The sequence below is a fragment of the Coffea arabica genome, chromosome 11c (genome assembly GCF_036785885.1).
Source record: "Coffea arabica cultivar ET-39 chromosome 11c, Coffea Arabica ET-39 HiFi, whole genome shotgun sequence".
Classification (NCBI taxonomy): domain Eukaryota; kingdom Viridiplantae; phylum Streptophyta; class Magnoliopsida; order Gentianales; family Rubiaceae; genus Coffea; species Coffea arabica.
In genome coordinates this window covers 36,983,657-37,010,045 of record NC_092330.1, presented here as the reverse complement: position 1 = coordinate 37,010,045, position 26,389 = coordinate 36,983,657, and the positions used below count along the sequence as shown (strand labels likewise).

The 26,389-nt window shown below is 35.8% G+C and overlaps 4 protein-coding genes across 5 annotated transcripts; all 4 read left to right on the top strand.

Annotated features, from left to right (window-relative positions):
• Window positions 1–897: 897 nt before the first annotated feature.
• On the top strand, window positions 898–4,645 carry LOC113715765 (transcription factor IIIA-like). 2 transcript variants are annotated; one of them, XM_027240060.2, is made up of 7 exons: window positions 898–1,049; window positions 2,026–2,165; window positions 2,308–2,442; window positions 3,014–3,299; window positions 3,479–3,714; window positions 3,939–4,082; window positions 4,199–4,645. In XM_027240060.2, exons 2-7 carry the CDS (start codon window positions 2,037–2,039, stop codon window positions 4,385–4,387), a joined length of 1,119 nt encoding a protein of 372 aa, XP_027095861.1. In that variant the 5' UTR covers window positions 898–1,049; window positions 2,026–2,036; the 3' UTR covers window positions 4,388–4,645. The 2 variants fall into 2 exon arrangements, with proteins under 2 accessions (XP_027095861.1, XP_027095862.1); XM_027240061.2 differs by having other exon boundaries at window positions 945–1,049; window positions 2,011–2,165.
• A 1,288-nt stretch (window positions 4,646–5,933) lies between these two features.
• Window positions 5,934–10,722, top strand: LOC113715422 (ankyrin repeat-containing protein At2g01680-like). Its single transcript, XM_027239611.2, has 3 exons — window positions 5,934–6,424; window positions 7,522–7,931; window positions 9,385–10,722. The coding sequence occupies exons 1-3, from the start codon at window positions 6,136–6,138 to the stop codon at window positions 10,255–10,257; spliced, it is 1,572 nt and encodes a 523-aa protein (XP_027095412.2). The 5' UTR covers window positions 5,934–6,135; the 3' UTR covers window positions 10,258–10,722.
• Window positions 10,723–11,547: 825 nt separating this feature from the next.
• LOC113715425 (protein ACCELERATED CELL DEATH 6-like) lies at window positions 11,548–14,276 on the top strand. The gene is made up of 3 exons (XM_027239615.2): window positions 11,548–12,273; window positions 12,707–13,233; window positions 13,500–14,276. Exons 1-3 carry the CDS (start codon window positions 11,679–11,681, stop codon window positions 14,148–14,150), a joined length of 1,773 nt encoding a protein of 590 aa, XP_027095416.1. The 5' UTR covers window positions 11,548–11,678; the 3' UTR covers window positions 14,151–14,276.
• Window positions 14,277–20,486: 6,210 nt separating this feature from the next.
• LOC113716661 (protein ACCELERATED CELL DEATH 6-like) lies at window positions 20,487–24,401 on the top strand. The gene is made up of 3 exons (XM_027241055.2): window positions 20,487–21,148; window positions 21,984–22,513; window positions 23,502–24,401. Exons 1-3 carry the CDS (start codon window positions 20,560–20,562, stop codon window positions 24,195–24,197), a joined length of 1,815 nt encoding a protein of 604 aa, XP_027096856.1. The 5' UTR covers window positions 20,487–20,559; the 3' UTR covers window positions 24,198–24,401.
• Window positions 24,402–26,389: the final 1,988 nt, after the last annotated feature.

Genomic DNA, 26,389 nt, shown 5'->3' with positions numbered 1-26,389 from the left:
AAAAGGGGAACTTCTGTATAGGAAGAATGATTGCTGATGAGTGTTAAGAGATTTGGATACATCAAATGATCCTTCAAAATTATTGGCATGTTCTTAGAAATCATAGAAAGACTAGTGTTTCTCCAAGAAGTCTCTTATTAAAACTGGAAATTTACTATTGTGCATTGACAATTGATAATTAAGGTCAATGTTGAGCTATTTTTAAGTTATATTTTTACTTTTTTTTTCTTTAAAGGGGAAAGATATGAAAAGAGGGAAAAGAGGATTCGAATCCAAAACTCCTTATTTCTAAAGTGTCAACATTACTCACTAGAACACTCGAAAAATTATATTTTTACTTCTATATTTCCTGTATATTAATTTCATATATTTCGTAATTTATTTTCACCTGGTCAACACTAGAACTATAAAAGTTACTAGTGCAAATTATAAAAAGAAATTCTTAAGAAAAAATAAGTTATTGGTAGTTTATTAGGCCTGGGAATGTGTTTTTTCGGGATTGTTAATAAGATTGTATCATTTTGCCCTTGAGAGTAAAAGAGGAAATGCAAAACGTTACAACAATTAATTTATACTAAATTTATTATTCTCACTTATATTTATTATACTATTTATCTCCCTATCTACTGATACAAGTCTAAAATTCAACTTAATCTGCATCCTTTTGTCTTTCAATTTCAACTTAAAATTCCAAAGGAGCGAGAAAAAAAAAAAAATTTCCCCTCTCTTGTTTGACCCGGAATTATGTGGCAATCCAACCGGTTGTATCCCCAAAATTGCTTGGTTAAGTCGATACTCCTAAAAATCCACCAAAACAAAAAAACCGGTAATTAAACCGGGGACTTTTTCGGTTTTTTCTTCCCAAATTTTTGATATTTCCTCCGAATGTGTGGGGTCGATGTATAAACTCGTTTGCTAGGGCATAGGAGTACTTAAACACGCTTCGTGTAAAGTACCGTCAGATCAAAACTCTAATTTCTCTTTCCACTCGCCGCCGCCCCACGGCCCTCCCTTCCGTCAATTGTCGCCGTAGATTGAAGACGAAAGAGGTATATAACGCTACGTTTTGGGTTTTTATGCTTTTAGATCTTTGTTTAGCTTTAACTTCTGGTGAGAGAGTTGATGTTGTATATTTCAGATAATTTTCGTGTTGCAGCTTTTTCTTTTTCTTTTTTTTTTTTTACTTCACTGGAAAGACCGAAATTGTCGCTTAATTTAGATTGTGTTAAGCTCATGGCCAGGATTGGGGAGATGGGTCTTGTGATATTCATCTTTTTGGGTGTAGAAACGGGTAGAAGATAACTTGCATGCTAGCTGCTGTTTGTGGAAATGTATGAGTGAAGAAAATTTGTTGTAAAGACCCGAGCTTGATTACGATGCTTCATGAACAAAGTTTTTGTTAGTTTTTCCTTTTGTGTTTTGTTATAAAGATGCCAATTTTAAAAATTAGTGAATTTCTTCAGTTTTGAGTGGTTAATTAGGCTTAAGGGATATACGGGGTTGAGACGATACAATTCGATATCTGGGATTCAGAATTGGTGGCTATATATAAATGAGTGCAATAATTCTGCCACGACATTGGACCTTCGCTAGGATATGATTATGCGTGAAACATTGAAAACTGGGATGTTGATTGAAATGGAGAATTTTAAATTGTTGTACTGACAATTTTTTTCTATATTACGTCCTTGTATGATGGAAAATTATAACTTGAATGAGATCCTGGAGAAGAAATGACTCATATTTAAATCTTACTGATATGTAAACTGTTACATGTGTGTCTGCCTGTATATTCTGCTTTGTGGTAAATGTTATACCAAGTTCCCTTGGACTTTGGAGTGTGAAACTACTACTATTTGGTTATATTGAATACTAGTCCAAACTGTTATGTAGCTGTGACTGGGTTACTTTCTAATTTTAAACAAACAGCTTATCATATTTATACTTGAATATGATCACGCTTTGCATGGCTATAGTGCTTGATTAGCTAGATGACATGTTAGTTAACAGATTTTTCTTGCTCAGAAGAAGAAGAAATGGTTGAAGAAAAAGAGAACAAAAGACCAGTGATATTTAGGGACATAAGAAGATACTATTGTGAATATTGTGGAATATGCCGTTCCAAGAAGTCCCTCATCTCCTCTCACATCCTCTCGCATCATCAGGTTTTTTATCCTTCCACTCCTGTATGCTATGGATTTTATGATTACACAAAGGAGATAGACATGATTTCTTTACTTTTTTTTTTGGTTTCTAAAACATTGATTTCAAAAAGGTGTTTAGAGTTTCATTTTTAATGTGGAATAGGAGGAATTGAAGCAGAAAGAAGAGGAAAATGGGCAAGCAAAAGATGAGCCAAAAATGAATACATGTGAACATTGCGGTGTTAGTTTCAGAAAGCCTGCATACTTAAGACAGCATATGCAAAGCCATTCATTTGAGGTAATTATCCTTGCTTGTCTGTCTTTTCGTTATATTGTTTCTTAAATCTGGTGTAGGCTCAATTTTGATGACAATCAATTCTTAACTAGAATAGTCTAATTTAGTTTCATAACAAAATTGAGTTCAAGAGAAATAGCACAGTCATTGTTGTTAGAATCCTGACCTGGATTGTTGGATCTTTATACATGTTTGTGCAGTCATCATGATCAATCAGGCCATTGGGTTTAAGTTATATTTTGACCTGGTTATGTCAACTTTTTTTGCCATGCTTGCATATGGAAGTATTTAGTTGGACTAATATATTGTATTATGATCTGGATTTGTTATTAGGCGTGACAAGCATTGGATCCCACATAAAGAACTCCAAAATGCAAGAGGCACTTCGTTGACTTGTATGGATTAGTACCAGGTTGGGGGACCACCTGAGAAGATCCTTCAAGCAAGCCTCTTTCACGCTGTATTCAGCTATGAGGTTTGAGGATGTTATTTCATTTTTTATTTCTCATTTGATTCAATTGGTTTGTAGTGATTCTTATACTTGGAATTTACTTAATTATTTTCTTCAATACAGAGACCTTTTAAATGTCTAGTGGCTGACTGTCATGCAAGTTATCGAAGAAAAGATCACTTGACCAGACACCTACTTCAGCATCAAGGGAAACTCTTTGAGTGTCCTCTTGATAGTTGCAAATGTGGGTTTGCTTACCAAGGAAACATGAAGCGGCATGTGAAAGAATTTCACTATGATTCTTCCTCAAATGATGTTACGAGTCCAAAGCAGTATGTGTGTACTGAAGTTGGGTGTGGAAAGGTGTTCAAATTTGCCTCCAAATTGCGAAGGCATGAGGAGTCTCATGGTAAGCTGTTTCATTTTAGAGGAAAAGTTTAGTCAGGCATAAAGCATTCAGTTGCAAATGATGTTGCTTTTTTTTTTTAATTCACTCGGACAAAAATCAATGGTAATATTAGCAATACATGCATTGGAGTGAATAGTTCTTGTTTTTTAACTTCTCCTAAAACTCTTTCCTAAATGCAGTTAAGTTGGACACAGTGGAGGCATTTTGTGCTGAACCAGGATGTATGAAGTATTTTACAAATGGTGAATGCCTCAAGGAACATGTTCGCTCATGTCATCAGTATGTTATCTGTGAGACATGCGGGACAAGGCAGCTGAAGAAGAACTTCAAGCGGCACCTCTGCTCACATGAAGCAGGATGTTCTCAATCTAAAGTAAAATGCAGCTTTGAGGGGTGTCTTCTCTCATTCTCAAATGTAGGTGGCTGCTACCTTTTCGAAGTGTTATTTCTGCTCTTGACTGCATAACAAAGTCTCTGATAAACAGAGAATTTCCAGAATGAACTCATATTTATGATCCCGTGGTTGAACTTTTGCCTCTTACTTATAGCAGTCTGATACCATGTCTTGCTTTCTGGTTTTGCTACTATACTTGTCCCATTTTCCTGATGCACCTATTATCAAATTCAATAAATCTGCAGAAGTCGAACCTTAATCAGCATGTTAAAGCTGTGCACTTGGGGCTGCAGCCATTTTCCTGCAGATTTCCATCATGCGGCATGACATTTTCATTTAAGCATGTGAGAGATAACCATGAGAAATCCGGGCGCCATGTTTTCACTCGAGTAAGTTTCTTTGGATGAAACTGGGCGTTCCTGTATCAGATCCCATCAAGTTAATATTAAAGCATACCTGCTAAGGAGATTATTGATCATCTTTGTATTGTTCCTTTGGTTTTCAGGGGGATTTTGAAGAGTCTGATGAACAATTTAGATCGAGACCAAGGGGTGGCAGAAAAAGGCAGTATCCAGTTATAGAAACATTGATGAGGAAGCGCATTGTTCCACCTTGTGAATCTGATCCAATCTTGAATGAGGCGTCTGATTACCTATCGCGGTTCTTCTCAACGGAATCTGAGGATGAGCTTTGAGTCATGATCAAGTTCCTGTTTTGTTAAATCTACGCTGAATGTATATTGTCTCGGTTATTCTAGTGCCATGAAATCTCATCAAAGATTACCTTTTTGTAAGTATAAGCAGAGGGGGCTAAAAAGACCAAAAAGATGTGGATGACCGAATGTATTAATCTGTAATGGTTATGTTTTTGTCATTCGTGCTTCAGTTCAATGTATTAATCGAGATAGATTACCAGTTGAAGCTGTATAAATTAAACGCTTACGTTACAGCAACTTGAAGATTAACCTCTCATGAATGTGGAAATCAATAAAGGGAAAATAAATTCTAGTGGTTTTGGCAAAAAAAAAAAAAAAAAAAAAAAGACTAGTCTTCCTAAATCAAGTGCGTAGAAAGATTTGTATTAGTAGTTTCCAAATGAAAATCAACTAGCCAAGCGCAAGGCCGACCTGATTTTTACAAATCACTTTTATTCTCCTAAGAAGAGTCGTTGTTATTAATCAACAGGAGAATGCTTTATCTAGTTACCTGAATATTAATAATCAATAATCAGTCTTCTGTCGGTTCCCAGCTTATAAAATCTTCTATAATTATTTTTGCTGTATTTTTTGTCCTTATTGTTAATTTTGGGTCCATCCTGGTTCTACTCCCTTTTTCATCTTGCATTATATAAGTGTGTGTGGCCTGACTGTGGTCCGTGTGGACCCATGTTCTGGAAAACTAATTGGTCCAACGTATTGTTCTACTTCCTAGGTACTTCTATATTTTAGTGCAGAAAATCTGTCTCCTTTGTTACTCCAAATGTCTTATCAAGATTTCGTACGTAGTGAATTAATTTCTCTAGCAATAAAAATTCAGAACCTAGAACAAGAAATGAACTTCACGCAACTAGTTTTTTCAGGGGAAAAAAGCAAAGTGAGTGAAAGACCATTTATGAAATGGTTAATACAGAGAGTGGATACAGCACGGTTGAAGACTCAAAAGTCAACCTGATATATAACTTTTCCAAGCTCCAAATAATCTGTAATTTTTCACAAGAGATAAGCCGCTAAGTGGCCATCAAGAAGGGGATCCAATAAGGGACGGGAGTAGGTGGAGGTTTAAATTTTATTTATAGTGAAAAAAATTTTAAAAAAATGTCATAATATTTCTTTAATTTAGTAAAATCTGTGTGATTTTTTTAGTTTAGTAAAATATATGTACATGCTAACTCTTAACTTAAGTTTTTTTAGATTTTTCTTTTCTTGTAATTTAGAATAAAATAATTATATAATTATTATTATCTCCGGAAAAAAAAAAGGACGAATCCCTTTTACCAAGGTGTACAGCTGGTGCATTTGTGTGTACATGTCACCAATCAATCCCAAATTCAACTTTTCATAGCCCACCACCACTTTCTACAGTAAGAGGGAACATAAGAAGTAAGGATTTTTGTATTCTTTGGGGACTCAAGTCAAGGGATATATTCATGGTAGAAAAATTAAAATTTCACTTATTCGTAAATTGTATGTTTACTTTTACAGGAAAAATTTTGATACAGTACAAACTATAGCACTCGCAACCAAGTCTGAGGTATCTTTTCCATCAGGTCTTCCATCCATTGAATTTCACTCGCACACACAATCCTATAGAGAAAAAAGATACTACTGCGGAAAGAGAAGACTTTCTAGCTCTCTTCTTCACTCTAAAGAAACTGAAAAAACACACGAGAAACAGAGTACAACCAGGAACAAGGGGAAAAAAAGATTGAAACTTTTTCAGTTTGATGGACTCGAAGTCCTTTAGGTTCATAACCCACCAATCATTTTTCACTGCCGTGAGGGAAGAGGACCTTGAGGCCCTCAAGAACATCATATCAGATGATGGGCCGGATCCATCTTCCTTAATTGCCTTGCAAAATGATGCAGGGGAGACTGCTGTATACATAGCTGCGGAGAATAATTTTGTGGAGGTTTTTAACTATTTGATCAGCTTTTGTGATCTGCAGACTGTTCTGATCAAGTCTAAAGCTGATATGAATGCTTTCCATGTTGCTGCTGCTCGTGGACACTCAGGTACTTATCTAAACTTGGTTGCCTATTTTAGTGGGATTAGTTCAAAATTCATAATCTTTCCTTTGTTTTGTGTAATTTTGTTTGATGGTTCAAGATATGTTTGTATTTTGTGTTATTATGTGTGTACTTGGAAGAATTTGATTTGATTTGTGAAGTTTTTACGAATGATTCATCATAGTGAGGAAGGGGAGATAGGTAAAGGATTTAGTAAGAACGGTTATAAGGGCCTACAATACGATTATTTCTTGTGCTTCTGAATCTTCTGGTTTTCTGCTGTTGCTATTGACACTGGAGGATGAGATAATAAATCGAAGCATTCCAAAATTGAAAATTGTTGCTTATCAAGAGAATTGTCATGAATTGGTCCTCCAAAATAAGAGAAACTGAATGGATTATCATATTTGTAGTTTTTTTTTTTTTAAATCAAGAACAAGTTTTTGTGGCTTTGTATTTTATTTATTTGTTGAGAAGTGGGAATAAAAGAAAGAAAAATGAAATTGGAAGTATAAGATCACAATCTGATAATTAGAAATTGGAGCTTGCCAGAGCCCATGTGATTTCTTTATGTTCTGATGATTGCCAAATTACAAGTTATGCACACTCTTTTATTCAATTTCCAGTAATTTGACTGAAAATTTTAAAATATTGCTACTGTTGTGACAATAGCATAAGATGGATGAATGTGGTGGCTAGTATACAGGATGAGAAAGATATCTAGATGTTAAATCATTTCTTACCACATTTTGTGTCGAATACTTGTGATCGCTTCAGCATGTTACGTTACTGTGCAGTATAAGGTTCTGCATGCAAAACTTAATAAAATAATATTTACAATGTTGCCCATTAGCAATCTTAGGGTCTCAGCAATTTTACAGGCCTTTGGTTTTAATTTTGTATGCTTTGCCATTGAGATTGCTGTTTTCCTTTCTACTTCAATATTTCTTGCAGAAGTTCTCCTTATAGATTATGAACCTAGTTGACTTAAATAAAATCAAAAGTCTCCTGGAGTATTCTATCTGGAGCTGCATGATTTCATATATTTTTTTTCATATTTCTATTATATGCAGTTGATGTGGTGTTGTATGTTTCTTATGCAGGAATTGTCCAGAAATTTTTGAGCTTGTGGCCTGAGCTTTGTAGAGCTTGTAATTCTTCAAACACAAGCCCTCTTTACTCAGCTGCTACCCATGGCCATCTAGATGTAGTTAATGCTATATTAGATGCAGATGTGAGCTCCATGCTTATTGTGCGGAAGAATGGCAAAACAGCATTACACACCGTTGCACGATATGGCCTTCTCCCTATTGTGAAAGTTCTAATAGAAAGAGATCCAGGGATTGTGTCCATAAAGGACAAGAAGGGCCAAACTGCACTGCATATGGCTGCAAAAGGTCAGGATACTTCAGTTTTGGAGGATCTATTGGATGCTGATCATTCTATACTGAATGAACGTGATAAAAAGGGCAATACAGCTGTGCATATAGCTACTCGGAAAGTCCGTTCTCAGGTATCCTCAGCTGGTACTCTTGGTTGTTTGATTTTTTTTTTTTGGGTGGGGGGGGGGGTTGGGGGTGTGTGTGTGTGTGTGGAATTGGTTAATGTTTCTTCTTGTTGAAATTCCTGTGTCTCCTTCCATGTTTCTTGATCAGTTAATTCTCTTTTTTTTTTTTTTTATTTGAACCTCTAAAGGATGCAAAAATGATTTAAAGCATTTTCTGGTTGGAATATTTTCTAGTTGGATCTTGGCATGTTTGTTATTGTCTTTCTTCTTTGTTCTGAAAATCAGAATTGAAGTGTTGACAGTGGCTTATAGTGAGGTCATTTCCAATTTAAGAAACCAAAAATAGTTGGTATCAAGTTTAAAGCAGTGAGCAGGTTTCAGCTTTTTGTTTAGGATGCATTTGCCCCATTGAAGGTGTTCTGAATATATGCAGTGAGGAGAGGATTTTTGCTACTTGCAATTAGCTATTATGGCAGGAAGGAAAGGGATGAGTGATGGTATCCCACTTTACCCAATATACTAGTTGAGGAAGTGATCAGAACCTCAAAGGTGACTTTGCACAACACCATCTGTTTGTAACATAATAATCCTTGGGAATTTAATATAGACATTAGCGTCTGAAGAGGTGCCCCTGAGTGATGGATGGAAGATTTTATGGCTTCTATTGGTGTGAATATGCTATGGGTAATTAGCAGGTGATGCTGATTGATCCTATAGAAGTTATAGAAATGGAGGCTGAACACAATGGATTTTTGTGGAGGGAAGATTCTAAGAGCCTTTTAGGGTAAGGAAGGACGTTTCAGCTACTTGAGACTGAACTCTGGGATACATTATACCTGTCAATACATGAAAACTAAAGTTTACTCTATATATCTCCTGTCAAGTTCCTGGGTAGTCTTGCATAATTTACTGAGTAGACTGCCTTTTTACTTGCATTTGGGTCATGCCCTCTACTTGCTTCTTTCTTTCTAATTGTTAAAATGTGCAAGGAACTAGTCTAATTTAAAATGGTGAATTAATTGTGGTACCATACCGTTTCTATTTAGCTATCTGGAATTTCAGCCATTGAAACCTCTTTCTTTTTTTTTTTTTTTTTTTTTTCTAAACCATAGTCATTACAGGAGTTTCGCTTGCTTAAAAGAGAGCAAAATGGCGAGAAGAATCCTTGGTTTAAATTTTTTTTTGGGGGGGGGGGGGGGGGGTGGGATGTGGAGGAGGGTGGGAAGTAGAGGGGTTTGCATAGAGAAGAAAATAAGCCAACATTTGCTGGTTGGGGTGATCAGGGTTTCTTTAGTGTCAATCATGAAACCAGTCAATATTAGACCAAATTGTATACCTTTTTGCCAAAAGCTAATTCTTAGTGTTCTTTGTTCTGGTTTTGTAATTTCATAAGGTACGGCCATTGTTCGCTTCATGAAGTGTGTTTCCTGATTCTGCCTACCCTGCTGCTTCATTTTAGGTGGTAGGCTTCTTGCTGACATACACATCCATTGAAGTCAATGTGATCAACAATCAACAAGAAACTGCGATGGACATTGCTGACAAACTCCAATACGGAGAATCAGCATTGGAGATCAAAGAAGCTCTGTTAGAGGCTGGTGCCAAACATGCAAGGCATGTTGGTCAAGTTGATGTAACAATAGAACTCAAAAGGGCTGTGAGTGATATTAAGCATGAGGTGCACTCTCAGTTAATACAGAATGAGAAGACTCAGAGGCGAGTTTCAGGCATCGCCAAAGAACTCAAGAAAATTCATAGAGAGGCTGTTCAAAATACCATCAACTCTGTAACAGTGGCTGCTGTTCTTTTCGCCTCCATAGCTTTCTTGGCTATATTCAACTTGCCTGGCCAATATATGACAGATGGACCAGAAGCAGGAAAGGCATTGATCTCTGGTACTGTTGGCTTCCGGGTGTTTTGCCTCCTGAATGCCACCTCTCTCTTCATTTCTCTAGCAGTAGTTGTTGTTCAGATCACTTTGGTTGCCTGGGATACTAGATCTCAGAAACTAATAGTCTCGATTGTAAATAAGCTGATGTGGGCTGCCTGTATGAGCACCTGTGGAGCATATTTAGCTATAGCTTTTGTGGTAGTGGGAAGGAAGAGCTCTTGGATGGCTATAACAATCACAGTGGTGGGTTTACCCATTCTGGGTGGGACGCTGGTTAGCATGAGCTACTTTGTTTTTCGACAGCATTTTGGAGTTTTTGGTAATGATTCTCAGAGACGGATCAGAAGGGCAAGTGGAAGCAAATCATTTTCTTGGTCCTATTCGGCAAACATTTCTGATCTGGATGACTATAATTCTGATGAGAGAATCTATGCCTTGTGAAAATATCAGACATGTCCAAGCATTTCAAGAGTAACTCATCACGACTTCGATGTTTGCCCGGAAAGCAAGAGGGCTTGAACGCCCAAGTCTGGTATGTTAAGCCTCGGCTTCTTATTGACAGTGCTTCCCTTCTCATCTTGTTCGGAGTAAAAGCTTAGTTGTGCAACTTAAGCAGTAGATGTTCATGCAATTTTCCAAGGAAGATTAGAGTTGATAATGCTACAGTTTGTCGAGATGATGCTGTAGATTTTGTAAATGCATATAGAGCTTCTTAAACATGTTGTATATTTTTGTAGTACTGTAGTTTCTCTCTCTCTCTCACCTGTTTAATTGTGTCCCTTGTTGACTGATCTTTGCCTAGCCTCGTCACAAAAGTTCCTCCATAGGCCGTTCAGATTGGGCGGGCAATGTTGATATATGGCACAAGAACAAAACGATGGAATGTGCTCTCTTCTTCCCTTTCAACCTTGTGGCCGCCTTTTTTTTTTCATGCTATATTTGTGCAACTCGATCTCAGTTCAGATTATGATACCGATGAAATGTTCCCTCAAATGACCAAATCTAGACATTTATTTAATTTATACTCCTGTGCACGACTAAGATGAAAGAAATATAGATTATTTGAACACTGATCTTTACTATCGTTAATGATGACCTTAATAACCAAAGAAATTATCCGTTAAGGCAATTTCAGCTCTAGTTTCTTCATCTAATATCACCCCTTGAACCTCTGATATCTCTACCAAGAGAAAGATTAAAAGTTGTACTTAAAGACCTTGGATTTGCTAAATTTGGCAAAAGCATGGCTCCGATGGCTCTCTTGGGGTCAACATGCAGGTTTGTTAAGTCCTCCTGGTGAAAGAAATTAACCAAGTGGTAGAATGGATAGGGTTTAATCTCCTTGTACTGAACTTAATTTGGTATAAAATTGATAGTCCGGTTTCTATAAAAGCAGTTGTGTAAAATAGATTGTGGCATGCAAGGAATGGAAGTATCCATTAGTAGTCACACAAATTTTGCACTTTTTAGGTGCCATTCTCCTCACGTCATGCCTCGGGTCACTAACCACACAGCTAAACGATCAACCTTCCTCCCACTTCCTCGGCAAGAAAACGAAAGTGGAGTCAAGTCTTCCCACGAAAGTGGAAGTAAACTCAAAATTTTTCCAAGAAACTGAAGTCTTCTGAACCCGCGTAGTCACAAGTCAATTCATGGTTATGTTCATATTTTTTATGGGCTGCCAGTCAAATTATTCAACCATTCATAGCACAAGGTTTTCTACGATATACACCAGAAAAGAAACCATGGTGTCAATTAAATATTTACAAGTCATAAACCAGAAACTTCGATGAAAAATTCTAACTATAGTATGTGTCTGGCATGTCCCACTGTAGTATTTAGACAATGAGTTACAGAAACAAATGGATCCTGAATTGTATACAGCAGCGCATTTAGGTGATTGGGTTCTAATGAAAAGGTTTTCTGGGAACTTCTATTCTCAGAAGACTTCGACTGGAAACACAGTCCTCCACGTATTAGCCCAGTTTTGTGACTCTGCAGAGGTAGCGCGACATATCCTTGCAGGACATTGCTGTCTGCTAATGAAAAAGAATGTTCATGGCGAAACAGCACTTCATTTGGCAGCTAGAAAGGGGCACCTGGGCATTGTTCGAGCACTTATTGCATCTGCAAGACATCAATATCCTCATTCAGGATTTCGATTTCCGGGTTTTGACGGATGCAAGAGGATGCTGAGGATGGCTAATGTGGATGGCAACACAGCTTTACATGAGGCAGTTAGGAACAACTTCTATGAGGTTGCCAAATTGTTGGTTCAAGAAGATCCTGAGTTTCATTATCGCCCCAATTATGCTATGGAGACTCCTCTGTATCTAGCAGTAGAGAAGGGATATCATGATATCGCTGTTCTGATTTTGGTGACTTGCAAGTCTTCATCTTATCTCGGCCCCGGTAACAGAACTGCCCTGCACGCTGCAGCTATACGGAATTCGCCAGGTAGCCTTAAATGTCACTCACCATCTCTGAAAAAGCAACAAATTTTGGATGTTTATCCATTCTGATACATTAACAGAGAAGACGCGGGGGAAAGCAGGGTAACCATTTTTACTCCTGGATTAAGGATCATGGCCTGAAATTATCTATTGAACAATTACATATCTTGAGTTTTAAATATTTCTGACTCCATCTTAGTCTGTTTAAGCGTCGTTTATGCTTTATAGAGCCTTTGATCTATGAAGTGTCGAAATTCAACTTGCATATCATCGCCTTTTATTGATAAACAAATCAATTTGGTTTATGATATCAATTTATTCCTTTAAACCAATTTGCAAAAAGTGCAATTTAGCTGGGATAATATCCAAGTTGTGAGTTCTTGCGGTTTATTTTTAATGAACTATAATATCTTAAAAAAACATTGGCTGCTGTGCAGAAGTGGAACTGGTTTTACAGAAGCTGCCAAATCTTACAAAGAAAGTCGACAAATTTGGATGGAATGCACTTCATTATGCTGCTAAATTTAATCATCAAGGAGTAGTAAGACAATTATTGTCTAAATACAAGTTCATGGCCTATGTTACTGCCAATAATGACGACTCAATGACTGCTTTACATATTGCGGTGACTCAAGGACATGTAGCTGTCATAAAAGAGCTTTTATTGCATTGCCCAGATTGTTGGGAGAGGATCACATATAAACGCCAGAACATCCTTCATCTTGCTGTAAAATATGAACAAAGAGAAGTGTTGGAATTTTTCTTACAGTATTCTTGGGCTTCTGAACTCATCAACCAAAAGGATTCTAAAGGAAACACTCCTCTCCACCTGTATGTTGCCACCAAAAACTTAGATGGTAATAGCCTTGTAAATCACCCTTGTGTTGATATCAGTGCTTTCGACAATTCCAATTCCACTGTTCTTGACAACATACTTCACAGCCGTGAGCTTACTGGAAGACAGGTACCCGTTTTACTCTCTCCCCCTTTGCATGGTCGCAATGATGAGCTTATTAATTAAAGTAGGATACTAAAACTTAGCCAAGGAAATCAAGAGCAAAAATAAAAGAATGATCCCTTTGAATTGCCTTTTAAGAAAGTTCATTTTTGGAAAAGTCTCAATACTTCCTTCTATTACCTTTTCATCTCCAGTATACAATAAGAAAGAAAATGTGACAAATTTGAAAGTTCATCGCTACGGTTCTATGTCTAATAGATTCACTTGCCTAGGTTTTGATCAAGGAAGAGTTGGAGCGAGCAGGTGCTAGTCCAGGTTATCGAAATGTTGGTACTGTGAAGAAGAATTTAGGAGCACCAAAAACCGAAGAACCAGAAAAACTGGAAAGTTTGGCTGGGACTTACTTGATTGTGGCTACACTGATTGCAACAGTCACTTTCACGGCAGGTTTTACCATCCCAGGTGGATACAATGATAGTGAGAGTCCAAACAAAGGGCTGGCGGTTCTAGGAAACAAAGCAATTTTTATAACATTTGTTATTTCAGATTCCTTGGCAATAATGATCTCCGTTCATGCAGTCCTCCATCTAATTTTGCTCTTGCAAAGCAACAACCACAAGTTCAAGTTAGCTATGCTCCACGGAGGTAGGGCTTCAATTTTCATGGCCATGATCCTGATGATGATAGCATTTCTGACGGGCTTGTCTTCTGTGTTACCAATGCTGCATATCAAGATTCTGTTGTGCGTCCTTGCTGCTATATATTGCTATCATATACCTTTGGACCTCGTTCAGTTTTTAAGGAACACTAGGTGTAGTAGATATGTAACTATGTTTAGACATACCGAGGCTGATTATTCTTGGTATATAGGTCCATTCAGAGTTTGGGTTCAAGATTTGACTGAAGAGGATGAGTTTTGGTAGCATTTTGTCACCAAAAAACTGCAATAATATCTTTCCTTTTCCGCATACATTGGAGGCTATGAGCTATGTAAACCATTATGGCATTCTTTTACTATTTTCAATATCTTTTCTATTACCTCTGTCAAATATCTTTCTTAGTTTTTTTGTTTGGGGAGATTTGGTGTCAATTGATTGATTTGGTATTTAGCTATAGTTCAAGAATGATTGAATTTTCAGATGCTTCTCACGCATCTTGAGAGAGCAAAATTTGTATCAGTGCAAACCTATAGATACAAAATAAATAGCTGGGCTTTCTTTTTGTTCTACTATAGATGCTAATTTAAGCAAGTAATGAACCCAAATGCTATACTAAAAATTCAGTGCTACCAGAGTGTTTAAAGATAGGGTTAATTGCATTGACCTCTGCCCAGATTTGATTAGATAAGCAAATGGACCTTCTATTGGTACTGAAGTACTTTTATCTTCCTTAGAGATGTCCAAATTATAAAAAAGACCCTGTAGTTTAACCAACATGCAATCTAGCCTTTTGAAAGCCAACTACTAACAAGAAAATCTCTTAATGTTATCCAAGAAACACTTAAACCCAAATAAAATGAAAACAATCACGTGCTAACAACTGAAAAATGACATAAAAGGTAGTGCAAAATTTCTTCCTCTCTCTCTTTTTTGCCTATGACTCATCTCACCTATAAGGTTAATGCTATTAAACCTTAATGGTATGTCCCCCCCCCCCCCCCCCCCCCCCTCCCCAAACAAAAAAAAACCAATATGGTAGTTGAACTTTGATTGAAGAGACCTTTTGTCTAATGATTGAAGTCAGTACCTAGAATTTAGAGATTTTGGTTCAAATCTTCCTTGTCACTTCTTAAATTCCATTTGTTTTCTATTGAATAGAAATAAAAAAAAAAAAAAAAAAACCTTGAACAAAAAATGGTAACTGAAGTTTGACTAAAGAAATATAAGATGTAAATACATGGGCATAGAGCTATAAATTTTTTGACAGTAAAAAAAAGATTAATAGATAGAAATAGTACATGTAATTTATTAACAAAGACCAAGAAAAATAATAAGAGAAACAGAAATATATTTTACTTGATTGTTATGCACCATACAGCATTGGTCATGGACTTTTTTAGATTATAAAAGTGGTAGGAAATGGGATGTAGGATTAAATTGCTGCATGTTAAATTTTGTTGAGGACTAAATGCATCATTTTATGTGTGAAACAATAAAAGAACTTATAACTAAATGCTTAATAAGTTAAATTTGACAATTTTGCCCTTATATCTTTTCATCCAAAAAAGAAATAAAACCTATGATTTAATTAGCTAAAAATGTTAGGTATGAAAATGACAATATTTATTTTTAAATCAAATTAATATAAAAGATGAATTATATTATATGAGGAATATGAAGAATAAGTGAAAGTCATTCAAAAGGGAGAAAAGAGAAATAGAAAATCATTAGATAGAGAATATTAGGTTATTTAATTATATAAGAATTTTGAACATAATTAATAAACAAGAGTAGATTTGGTAGATAAGATAAAGTTGTTGAAGTAATTCTATTGATTCTTATCAGAATTAAGCATTCAGTTAGGATTTTTGTGCTGAAAAAAATACACACAAGTTCAGCACTACTTAACAAGTTCAGCAAATGGATTTTCATTTATCAAACACTCAAAACATTTGAATGTCTGAAAAAGTTCAGATTCAACACTTTTTTATGTTATCAAACAGACCCTTAGTAGGCATTGATAGGAAGTAACCACTAATCGCCCATGGGCTAGCTTATAGGCCTAGAAGTGCATGGGCAAAGCCGACCTTATGGGCCAACACACCTAAGCCAACAAAAACATTGGTAGTGTCCACAGAAGAACCTCTTCTGGATATTGAATTGAGTGATGAAAGATGATCTTACAACTGTTACTGGCAGTATGAGATTTATGGTAGCCCAGTTTGATTGAATTAGCAAATGAGCCTTCTGTTTGTAATAAATTACTTTTACTACAGTCTCCAAACCCCAAAGAAAACATCCTTGTAGAAAAGTGCAATTATCTACAATTATCTCCCTTGAGAGTTGTCCAAATCGTAAAAAAGACCTTGTAGTTTAAACAACATGCGATCTAGCCCTTTGAAAGCCAGCTGTGAAGAAGAAAATCTCTTAATGTTGTCCAGGAAACGATAAAACACCGAATAAAAGAAAACAATCACGTATTAACAACTGAAAAACGATATAGAAAGAAGTGAAAAACATCAAGAAAATCTCTTCTCTCTTCTATTTTTCTTTGCTTATGACTCATCTCAGCCACCACCATATTCTAACTTTCTTTATACAACAATCATCTATTACATTTGGGTGTACAATTAGGTGTTGGTCAATAAAATTTAATAAGATGATATGAATAGTGAAACCTGGACCTCGTTTTGAAGTTGTCTTTTCTCGCCTATGACTGAATGTACCGACACTCAAAGAAGTGTTTGTTTTGTATTTAAAGTTAATATGTTCTTTGTGTAAAATTGGGATTTGATTATCTACACACATACATGGAAAAACTTCTTCATATTCTTTTTTTCAAAATTATTTTTCAATATGAGAGGAGTAAAATTTAAGAAGTGGAGAGAAGGCAGGAAATTAGAATTCAGAACCTCTAATTCTTAAGGTAGCCACTAGATTAAGACTTCCTCGACAAACAGGGATTATGTTTTGTAATTTCGCCAAACCTCAAAGAAGGTAATTGTAATTAACCCTTACAGACACGATAGTTTTGTGCAGTGATTAAGGTCTAAACCCCAAAAATTAGAGGTTTTGGTTCAAATCTCCTTCCCTCTTCTCTACATTTTAAATCCCAACCCTCTCCTAGTAAAAAAAAAATGAAAAAAGAAAGAGACCTTGAATAAAAATGGTAGCTGAACTTTGACTAAAGAAATATAAAACGTATATACTTGTGGATGCAACTAAAAATTTTTACACTAAACAAAAGATTAATAGATGGAAATAGTACATGCACTTTATTAACACAGGCCAATAAAAATAAGAAGAGAAACAATTATATTTTACTTGATTGTGATGCATTATACAGTCTTGTTGCCATGAACAGTAATAGCTAAATAGGCACTTTATTTGGAGAATTAGGCTTAAAGACTAATAGGAAGTATTTTTAATTTATTTTTTTCATGTAAATGAAGCAATAAAATTTTCTTAATGGGCAATAGATCTTCACAGAGTAGCAGCATGCAACTGAGATTGTGCATAAGTCGTAATCATCCTTTTTCAAAACCATGTCATGCCAAATAACGATACTCAACTTGAGATCAAAGTACACAGCATAAGTAGATGACAATCAGCTAAGGAAAGCACATCAAATGAAAGAAAAAAGGTTACAACAATTGCTGACACTAAGAAATGACAAGGAAAAGGGCAGACAAGAATCGCATGCAAGGAGGACTAGAAAGATCTTCAATTTGGAGTCCAGATTCCAATTCTGACAACTTTCTTTACATATTAGTTGAGCATCAACCTGCAAGAGTTTGATACTTTTCTTTATACCTTACCGCAGCATCGTCTCAGTTCAGTCCTGATTACTACTTCGACATGGTTTCACTCTAATTAGATAGTCACCGTGATACGTAATTATAGAATATACATTTTCAAAAAATTTGTTCCAAATTTGATACGTTTGTCTACAGATTACTTCCGCATCAATCTGCATAAATTTAATACTTTTCTTTACATCTTAGTTCAGCATTATATGATTAGTGCAGTCCTGATTACTCTTCGATTATGGCTTCATCCTCAACTAGCTTGTCAGTGTGATGTCAATTCCAGAATATCCATTTTCAAAGCATTAATCATCAAGTTGGCATATTTTATTGCTCCTGAACAGTCAAGACTTCAGTACGTTGCAGCTGCAAGAAAATGGATCTTGAATTGTGTGCCGTGCACTATTACAAAAGAATTAGGGGTGTACATAAATTTAAAGAAGTTAAACATCATAATATTCAATTTTGTTTGATTATTTTAACGAGTAAAAAACATAGCTTATGACATTCTAGCATTTGTGCAGTCAAATTTTCTAGGATAAAATGAGTTCTATTACATTCTACCACCTCAGACGATTCTGTCATAGTTTCAAGTGTAGTAGGTCTAAATCAGACTAGTATTTTGAACATCTCTACTCTGGTACCATGTAAGAGAGAGGGGAAGATTTGGAAAAATATTTTTGTATTTCTCAAGAATGTACAATGACACAACAAATATACTTATACCCTTCCAGTAATGTAGGTTACATTGGATCTGGACATTATTTTAACTTAAGAAACTAACCTAATCAACAAATTGCTACAAATTTGAGAGTTCCTTGTTACGATTCTGTGTCAAACTAAAGCAATTGTGTAGATTTTAATCAAGAAAGAGTTGGAGGAAGTGGGTGCTACTGCAGGATATCAGAATGTTGCCACCGTACAGAAGAGAAAACTGAAGAAACATAAAAAAAATGGAATAAAAGACAGGCAGGGACTTATTTGACTGTGGCTACACTGGTTGCATCAATGGCAGCTCTAGAGAAGAAAGTAGTATTTATTAGGTTTGTTATTTCGGATTCACTAGCAGTCATGCTCTCCATTGATGCAGTGCTTCAAACAAATGAAGCTATTGCAGGGCAGTAACTATATGTACAGGTTGGCTACGCTCCACGCGAGTAGTTCAACAATTTTCACGGCTATGATAGGAATGATGATAGCGTTTCTGACGGGCTATCTTGAGAATTTCATCAAAAATTTTGTGGCTATCAATTTAATTAGTTTACTAATGGAGGGTATGATTTGATATGTGTTTGGTTATTAAAGGGTTGAACTGTGATTTGAACAAATCTCATGGAGTTTGAATTCATAAACATAAACTTATAGTATATGCATTACTGGATGGAGCTAGATATTTTGTACAGTGAGCAAAGATTAATATATTGTAATAATACATGTGCTTTATAAACAAAGGCAAATATATATATATATATAGCAATAGCTACGTAGCCACTTTATTTGGAGAATTAGATTCAAAGACTAATAGGAAGAATTTATTATTAATTTTTTCAGGTAAATTAACTAATAAAATTTTTATAATATGCAAGAGATGGTAACAAGCAGCAGACCTAGATAGTAGATAAGTCGTATTTGTCCTCTATAGAAAGAATTAGCCCTTTTCAAAACCGTATCATGTCCAAAAAACGATGCTAAACTTGAGCTCGGAGTAAACGGACAAGTACATGACAATCACCTAAAGAAAACGTATAATGGTTTGTTATTTGTGTGCTACTATGTTACTTGTGTGAAAGAATTTTAAGGGGTCAAATTGGTGATAGATCCATGAAAGGAAGTTTACAGGTAACAAAGTTGTTGGTGTTTTCATTTTCAGTTATGGTAGAATAATCAATATGAAAGATATCTTGAATGTCCAATTATGTGAAATCCATGTTGGATTTTCAATTGCTGTTATATAATTGATGTAAAGTTCATATTATGAAATGATGACATCTTGAATGCTAGAATGATATCATCTAAACTTTGCTTTTTATTGAACTTTTTAAAATATCCGGGCAATTTGCACACGGATCCGCTTTAAATCCGCTCCACAGGTTGGATTTTTGCAACAGAGGAGTTTTCTCCTTTAAAGATCAGCCAGCGGATCATGTTAGATCTGCCGGCCGGATGCATAATCTGGTCATGGATCAGGCCTAGTTTGTACCAGATCAAAGAGCCAGGCTCTGGTGAGAAAGTTTATGTAATTATGTCAAAGTCGATCCGTGGACAGATCCAACAGGATCCACGGGCACAATTCATGAAAAAGGTCAGGAATCATTTGAAAAATGTTAAAACTTTTTGTAAGTAGCGTATTTGAACAGTTGCTGGCACAAGGAAATAACAAAGAATGGGGCAGACAAAATTCGTAGAGGAGATGTATTACAAGATCTTCAATTTGGTGTCGGCATTCCAATTTGGATACCTTTCTCCACATATTAGTTCAGCATCAATCTGCAAAAATTTGATAATTTCCTCTGCATCTCATTTCAGTCCTGAATACTGCTTCGACGTGACTTCATCCACAATGAGACAGTCATGTGACACACGATTGGCAGAATATACATTTTCAGAGCATTATTCCCACTTTGTTACGCTTCTCTACAGATTACTTCAGCATCAATCCGCATAAATTTGATACTTTACTCTCCATCTGAGTTCAGCATCAGCTGATCAGTTCAGTCCTGATTACTGCTTCGATTATGGCTTCATTCTCAATTAGCTAGTCAGTGGGATATATAAATTGCAGAATATCCATTTTCACAGCATTAATCATCAGGTTGGCATTTTTCATTGCACCTGTTAAGAATTTAGTGCGTAGCGGCTGCAAGAAAATGGACCCCGAATTGTATGCAGCTGCACAGTCAGGTAATTGGGTTGTAATGGAAAGCTTTTCAGACGACTTCTACACTCAACATACTCCAGTAGAAGACACAGTCCTTCACGTATTAGCCCAGTCTTGTGACTCTGCAAATGTAGTCCAGCTTATCCTTGCTGGACATGGCCGTTTGCTTATGAAATTGAACAAACGGGGCGAGACTGCACTTCATTTGGCGGCAAGAAAGGGGCATTCAGGCGTCGTTCGAGCACTAATTGACTATGCAAAATCGGAAGCAGGACGCTGGTTCCCCCCATGTTTTGACAGGCGCAAGAGGATGCTGAGGATGGCTAGTAAGGCTGGAAACACAGCTTTACACGAGGCAGTTAGGAACAACTTCTATGACATCGCCAAATTGTTAGTTCAAGAAGATCCTGAGGTTCGTTATCCCCACAATTATGCTGTGGAGACACCTCTGTATCTGGCAGTTGAGAAGGGACGCCATAATATTATGGTTCTAATTTTGGAGTCTTGCAAGACACCATCTTATCTTGTCCCCGGACACAAAACTGCCTTGCATGCTGCCGCAATTCGGAATTCGCCAGGTTACTTCATGGATAAGCATGTTTTATATTAACATGAGCTCCTGAGCTCCTGTTCCTTCTTTTTATATATATATATTTTCATATTTTGATACAGGGGAATTAATTTTTTACCTTGTATGAAATTTGGACTTTGATGGCACAAGCGATTAATGCATCAAAAGGGATTTATGAAAAATTAATTAATCTGATAAAATACCATTTAATAATGGGTAAATTACTTATTACACCTCTCTATAGTTTTATATAATGTAGATGATCTCCTAAGGTTTTAAAATAGTCACATAACCCCTTTGTGATTTTATGTAAAGTGAAAAATGAACGGAATGCATAATTAGTTATAGCGTTTATACCAAACACGCTTTCAAAGCGTGTCTAATAAAATTTTAATATCCCTGTAACCACCTTATGGTTTCTATAAATATCCACTTTACCTCATATGATTTTTGCATTTATCCACGTAATCTCCTTATACTTTATTCAAAATGGTTAAACTATCGATTGATTTAGCATTTAAATAAAGATACTATTGATATTTCAACTAATGATATGTAGGCTATTTTTTGCCAAGTTTTCACATTACATAAAAACCATAGGGGGTGAAGTGGACATTTTGAAACGTTAGGGAGTCATGTGGCAATAGATGAAATCACAGGGAGGTTATATATAATTTACCCTTCAATAATGTATTCTGTATTGTTTGTACATATTTATCCATTAATCATAACACTTGTTTAATTCACACAGTATATGTAAGTTGTTGTAGTGTAATTGATCTTAATGATGTAGTGAATAACAATATCTTCATATGTTGTGCTAAAATATTAGCTACTTACAGAATCCATGAAGCTGATTTTGGAAAAGCTGCCTAATGTTATAAAGAATGGCGATGAATTTTGGTGGACTGCACTTCATTATGCTGCCAAATTTAATTATCAAGAAATTGCAAGACTATTACTGTCTGCTGATAGGTCTACTGCCTATGTTGCTGCCAAGACTGATGACTCCAAGACTGCTCTACATATTGCGGTAATTCATGGACATGTAGTTTTGGTGCAAGAGATTTTATCCCACTGCCCAGATTGTTGGGTTCAGATTACGGGTAAAAGTCAGAATATGCTTCACCTAGCTGTAAAGCATGAAAAAAGAGAAGTCTTGGAGTTTGTTTTACAGAATTCCTGGGCTTCTGATCTCATTAACCAAAAGGATAACGAAGGAAACACTCCTCTCCACCTGTATGTTGCTACCAAAAACTTAGATGGGAATTGCCTTGTGAATTATCCTTTTGTGGATGTCAATTCTTTTGACAATTCCAACTCCACGCCTCTAGACAAGATAGTACGGGATGATCAACTTTCAGAAAGACAGGTATAAGATGTTTTTTCCCCCTCCCCTTTGACTGATCATAGTGATTATTAAAAGTTTTTTTCAAATTTTCTTATATGAACTTGAAAATTTTAAATTATTATAAAATTTTATTTTTAGAAAATAGGAAAGTTAGATTTTGTAAGTTTTAGAATATTCTTAACTACTAATCCTCCCAAGTCTATCGTTGCTATATTTGCGTATCCTTAAATTTTAGGTATCTTCATTCCTATTTTTTAAAACACTCATGGTATTTAAAATCTCAGGCCATCGTGTCTGTGACGCTACTACAATTCTCTTCATTTATGTGGAAAATATTGTGTTTGTTGCAGTGCTGTACAATTGTTGTGCTTGTCATATATTTGAAGTACACTTAATCATATTATAGAAGTCTTAATTTTAGTTTTTTTTTAAATAGTGTTAATTTTGTTCGTAAATACAGTAGATATTTAAAGAAGTACACTATTTTATGTAAGTGTACCAAACAATTTTGTAAGAAATACAATAACCTCACCAAAAGTGTAAACACAATTGCCACGCGGCTCTTTATAAATCAAGAAGAACACGGTGTGGTTTATGAAAAACGCAAAAAGAAGAAGAAGAAAAAGATGGTCCTGTTTTCATTTTATATTTTTTTCAAAACTATTTTTCTTAAACTCATGTTTCCCGTTTTCTTCTTGAACTGTTTTTTTTTCTCTTTCCTCCCATTATGTCTGCTTTAAATGTAAGCTTTCTACTTTGATTTATAACCATTATTATCTAACCAACCTTATTCAAGGTGAGCATTAATTTGTCTGTCTAAAAATAAAAAACATGACACTTCTAATTGGAAGGATCAATGATAGTTTTGCATATTATCTAATATCCTTATCTATCACATGTGCAAGTGGTGTTGGAAGAGTACACCAGGACTGGCTTCATATTTTAGCGGTCCATTGCAATCAGCGACCTCGCTGTTACAATTTTGTTGTTACAATTTTGTTTGTGACAGATTTTAATCAAGTATCAGTTGGAGCAAGCAGGTGGCACTCGAGGGTATCGAAATGTTGCAACCGTAGAGAAGATCTTACGAGCATTCTCTAGTCCTGATGAAGTAAAAAGAGTCGAAAAATTGTCTAAGAATTATTCGATTGTGGCTACACTGATCGCAACAGTCACTTTTGCAGCTGTTTTTCAAGTTCCAGGTGGATACAACAGTGACGGTCCACACAAAGGCATGGCAGTTCTAGGCAAGAAAGCAGCTTTTATTGCATTTGTTATTTCAGATTGCTTGGCAATGTTTGCCTCCATAGTTGCAGTGGTTGGACATATCAAGCTCGTGCGGTCAAAAGAGTACAGGTTTAAGTTGGCTGCTGTCCGGGCAATTGTGGTAGAAGTTGGTTTGGCTCTGGGATTCATGACGGCGGCATTTCTCTACGGCTTGTACGCAGTGCTACCACATTTGACCGCCACGATTTTGGTGTGTGCTTTGCTTGCTTGGCTTGGCCTTGACATATTCATACATAGTCGGCTTCTACGCAGTCCTACCAAATTTGTGTCCTCGCTGCTTGGCATGGCGTTACATATGCTTCACTTTTTTGATAGAAAACGAGGACAAGAAATGCATAGCGAAGCTGATGATGTCGACACTTTCGCTCTAGGTCTACATAAACGATATCGTCAGGATTTGACCGAAGCCGAGGATTAGTTGCGTTACAATTCAATGGTAACTTAATAAAAAATTTGATTCTTTCTTACTCTCTGAACTTTTTGCAGCTCCCTCCCACTTTCGTCCAACAAATTGGGTTGGGTTTTTTGTTATTCTTTGGATTGGACTTGAAAATGTACAATGTGACGCTTTCTTTCTTTTTTGTGTATATATAAATAGGCTGCATTTTAGTATGGACTCGTAGTGTTCGATTGCAAAAAATAATAAAAAGTCAAGGTTGTGGGGCGCAGAAATTTAGTAGGTAAGGTCCCCAAAAAGAAAGAAAAAAAAGTGTTTTTTGCAATTTGCATCGGAATGGCAGTTTAAATTTAATCCTTCCGACTTGGTGTCTAAAAGATTGGCTAGAAGAACTGCTGCATAATTTAGGTTATATCCAGATTAACAAAAAAAAAAAAAAAATCAAGAATACAGAAGTGTATGAACTTTTGTATTTTTGCAGCGGAACCTTACAAAAAAAATTGCATTTGCACCCGGGGGTGGGGTTTATTTGTATTGCAGGGAACAAAAAAAAGCATAATGGTATTGGAGGAGTTGGTTTTTCAAAAAATCAATAAATTAGTTGATGAGCTCTACAACACAACATCGAAGGGAAGTATTCAAGGATTCGAGATCTCACAAGTTGAGTTGCTATCAAATTCAAATCAGTCGTGAAATTCTGACATCTCGTGTAAAATTAGCATAAATTTGACGTAAAACTTGAATTTGTAATTTAGACAACAGAATTTGTACAAAAATCTCGATTACACCCAAATTATATTTATTTACACTCACCCAAATTCACACAACCAATTTGAATTAGAACTTATAAGGCCCAAATCCGGTGTCCAGGAAGCACGACTACCACAATAGATTTAGATGAGGATGTCGTGGGGATGACCTGGGGGAACAAGGAAGGAGTGTACAATTTGAAAAACGGAGAGGAGACAGAAAAATTTATTGGCACCAACACTGTTTATAAGTAACATTTCTTTCTCTTTATCTCAAGATGCAAAAAAAATAAATAAAAATAAAAAATCTTTTTTTTCGTTTTTTATTTAGGTTGCATGAGAGCACCTTCTGAACACGATTGACTCAAAATAGATAAATGCCCAATTGATCAATCAAGATTATTTCTCCCAAAAAAAAAAAAGAAGAATTGAATAGGGTGAATAAAAAGATGAACTGAGATGGTGCCCAAATGGATTTCCTAGCTCAAACGCTCAAAGCCTCCAAGTACGTGGATTATTTCTCCGTTTAGGACGTTATTTTACCCAAAAAAAATAAAAAACACAAGTACTAGTTCAGGTGAAATTTACTACCACCACGAATCCTTTTTTTTTTTTTTTTTTTTTAACCACAACAAATCTACTTGGGTCAAATCCTGAATCCAGAATTTGAATGGACCTATATACCAAAAACAGCCAGCTTCCGGTATTTCAAAGTGTAGTCATGCCTACCCAAGAGAAAGTACATTAATGTGGCTACGACATATTAAATGAAAAATAAATAAATAAATAAAGGGCAAAGGCCATTAATGAGACTACGGATATTTCTAATGAGACTACAGATATTTCTAATTGGCCACGCTACAATGCACTCTCTGAATTTTTTTAACTTTTTAAAAACAAGAAACACCATGTTTTTTGTGTAATGCATTGGACGGGTTTTGAACTCCCGACCTAGTGCACTAGAAAACTTTAAGGGGCTCTTTTCAGTTATTGGATAAAGGTTTAATGGTTCACCCCCAAACTCGTATACAAGTTTATTTAAACTCCTCCCGTAAAAATAAGAGTGGGAATAGGTTAGATAGCTATCATTGCAGACAAAAAAAAGGGCCGGGTAATTTCCAATTAGGCAAAGGAACCAAAGTGCATAATATCCAACAGGATGTACTATATCCTAAATCAATTCAAATTTCGTATGGATCGGTGGTTTCTTCTCTTCTTGTTCCGGTAGTATAATAATTTTTGAGTAAAATTTCCAACAAAAAGCAACAAGTTAAGAACTGAACAAAAGTGGTAATCATCTAGATTCTTTGCAACGTGGGAGCTTCGGAGGAGTTGAGGTACCTTGTCTAGTGGCGTATTAACCTACTAGAGTGTTTCGTAGTATATGGACATTGACATACTGCATCAATTTAAAAAAAAAAAAGCTGGTTTAATTTGATGGAAACAGACAAAGAAAAGAAATTG

Excerpts from the sequence above, each read along its gene's own strand:
- LOC113715422 (XM_027239611.2), top strand. The coding sequence starts at position 6,136 with ATGGACTCGAAGTCCTTTAGGTTCATAACCCACCAATCATTTTTCACT. Across the intron at positions 6,425-7,521 it reads TGCTGCTCGTGGACACTCAG|GAATTGTCCAGAAATTTTTG; the intron begins GTACTTATCTAA and ends TTTCTTATGCAG. Across the intron at positions 7,932-9,384 it reads CTCGGAAAGTCCGTTCTCAG|GTGGTAGGCTTCTTGCTGAC; the intron begins GTATCCTCAGCT and ends GCTTCATTTTAG.
- LOC113715765 (XM_027240060.2), top strand. The coding sequence starts at position 2,037 with ATGGTTGAAGAAAAAGAGAACAAAAGACCAGTGATATTTAGGGACATA. Across the intron at positions 2,443-3,013 it reads TGCAAAGCCATTCATTTGAG|AGACCTTTTAAATGTCTAGT; the intron begins GTAATTATCCTT and ends TCTTCAATACAG. Across the intron at positions 4,083-4,198 it reads GGCGCCATGTTTTCACTCGA|GGGGATTTTGAAGAGTCTGA; the intron begins GTAAGTTTCTTT and ends TTTGGTTTTCAG.
- LOC113715425 (XM_027239615.2), top strand. The coding sequence starts at position 11,679 with ATGGATCCTGAATTGTATACAGCAGCGCATTTAGGTGATTGGGTTCTA. Across the intron at positions 12,274-12,706 it reads AGCTATACGGAATTCGCCAG|AAGTGGAACTGGTTTTACAG; the intron begins GTAGCCTTAAAT and ends GCTGCTGTGCAG. Across the intron at positions 13,234-13,499 it reads GTGAGCTTACTGGAAGACAG|GTTTTGATCAAGGAAGAGTT; the intron begins GTACCCGTTTTA and ends TCACTTGCCTAG.
- LOC113716661 (XM_027241055.2), top strand. The coding sequence starts at position 20,560 with ATGGACCCCGAATTGTATGCAGCTGCACAGTCAGGTAATTGGGTTGTA. Across the intron at positions 21,149-21,983 it reads CGCAATTCGGAATTCGCCAG|AATCCATGAAGCTGATTTTG; the intron begins GTTACTTCATGG and ends AGCTACTTACAG. Across the intron at positions 22,514-23,501 it reads ATCAACTTTCAGAAAGACAG|ATTTTAATCAAGTATCAGTT; the intron begins GTATAAGATGTT and ends TGTTTGTGACAG.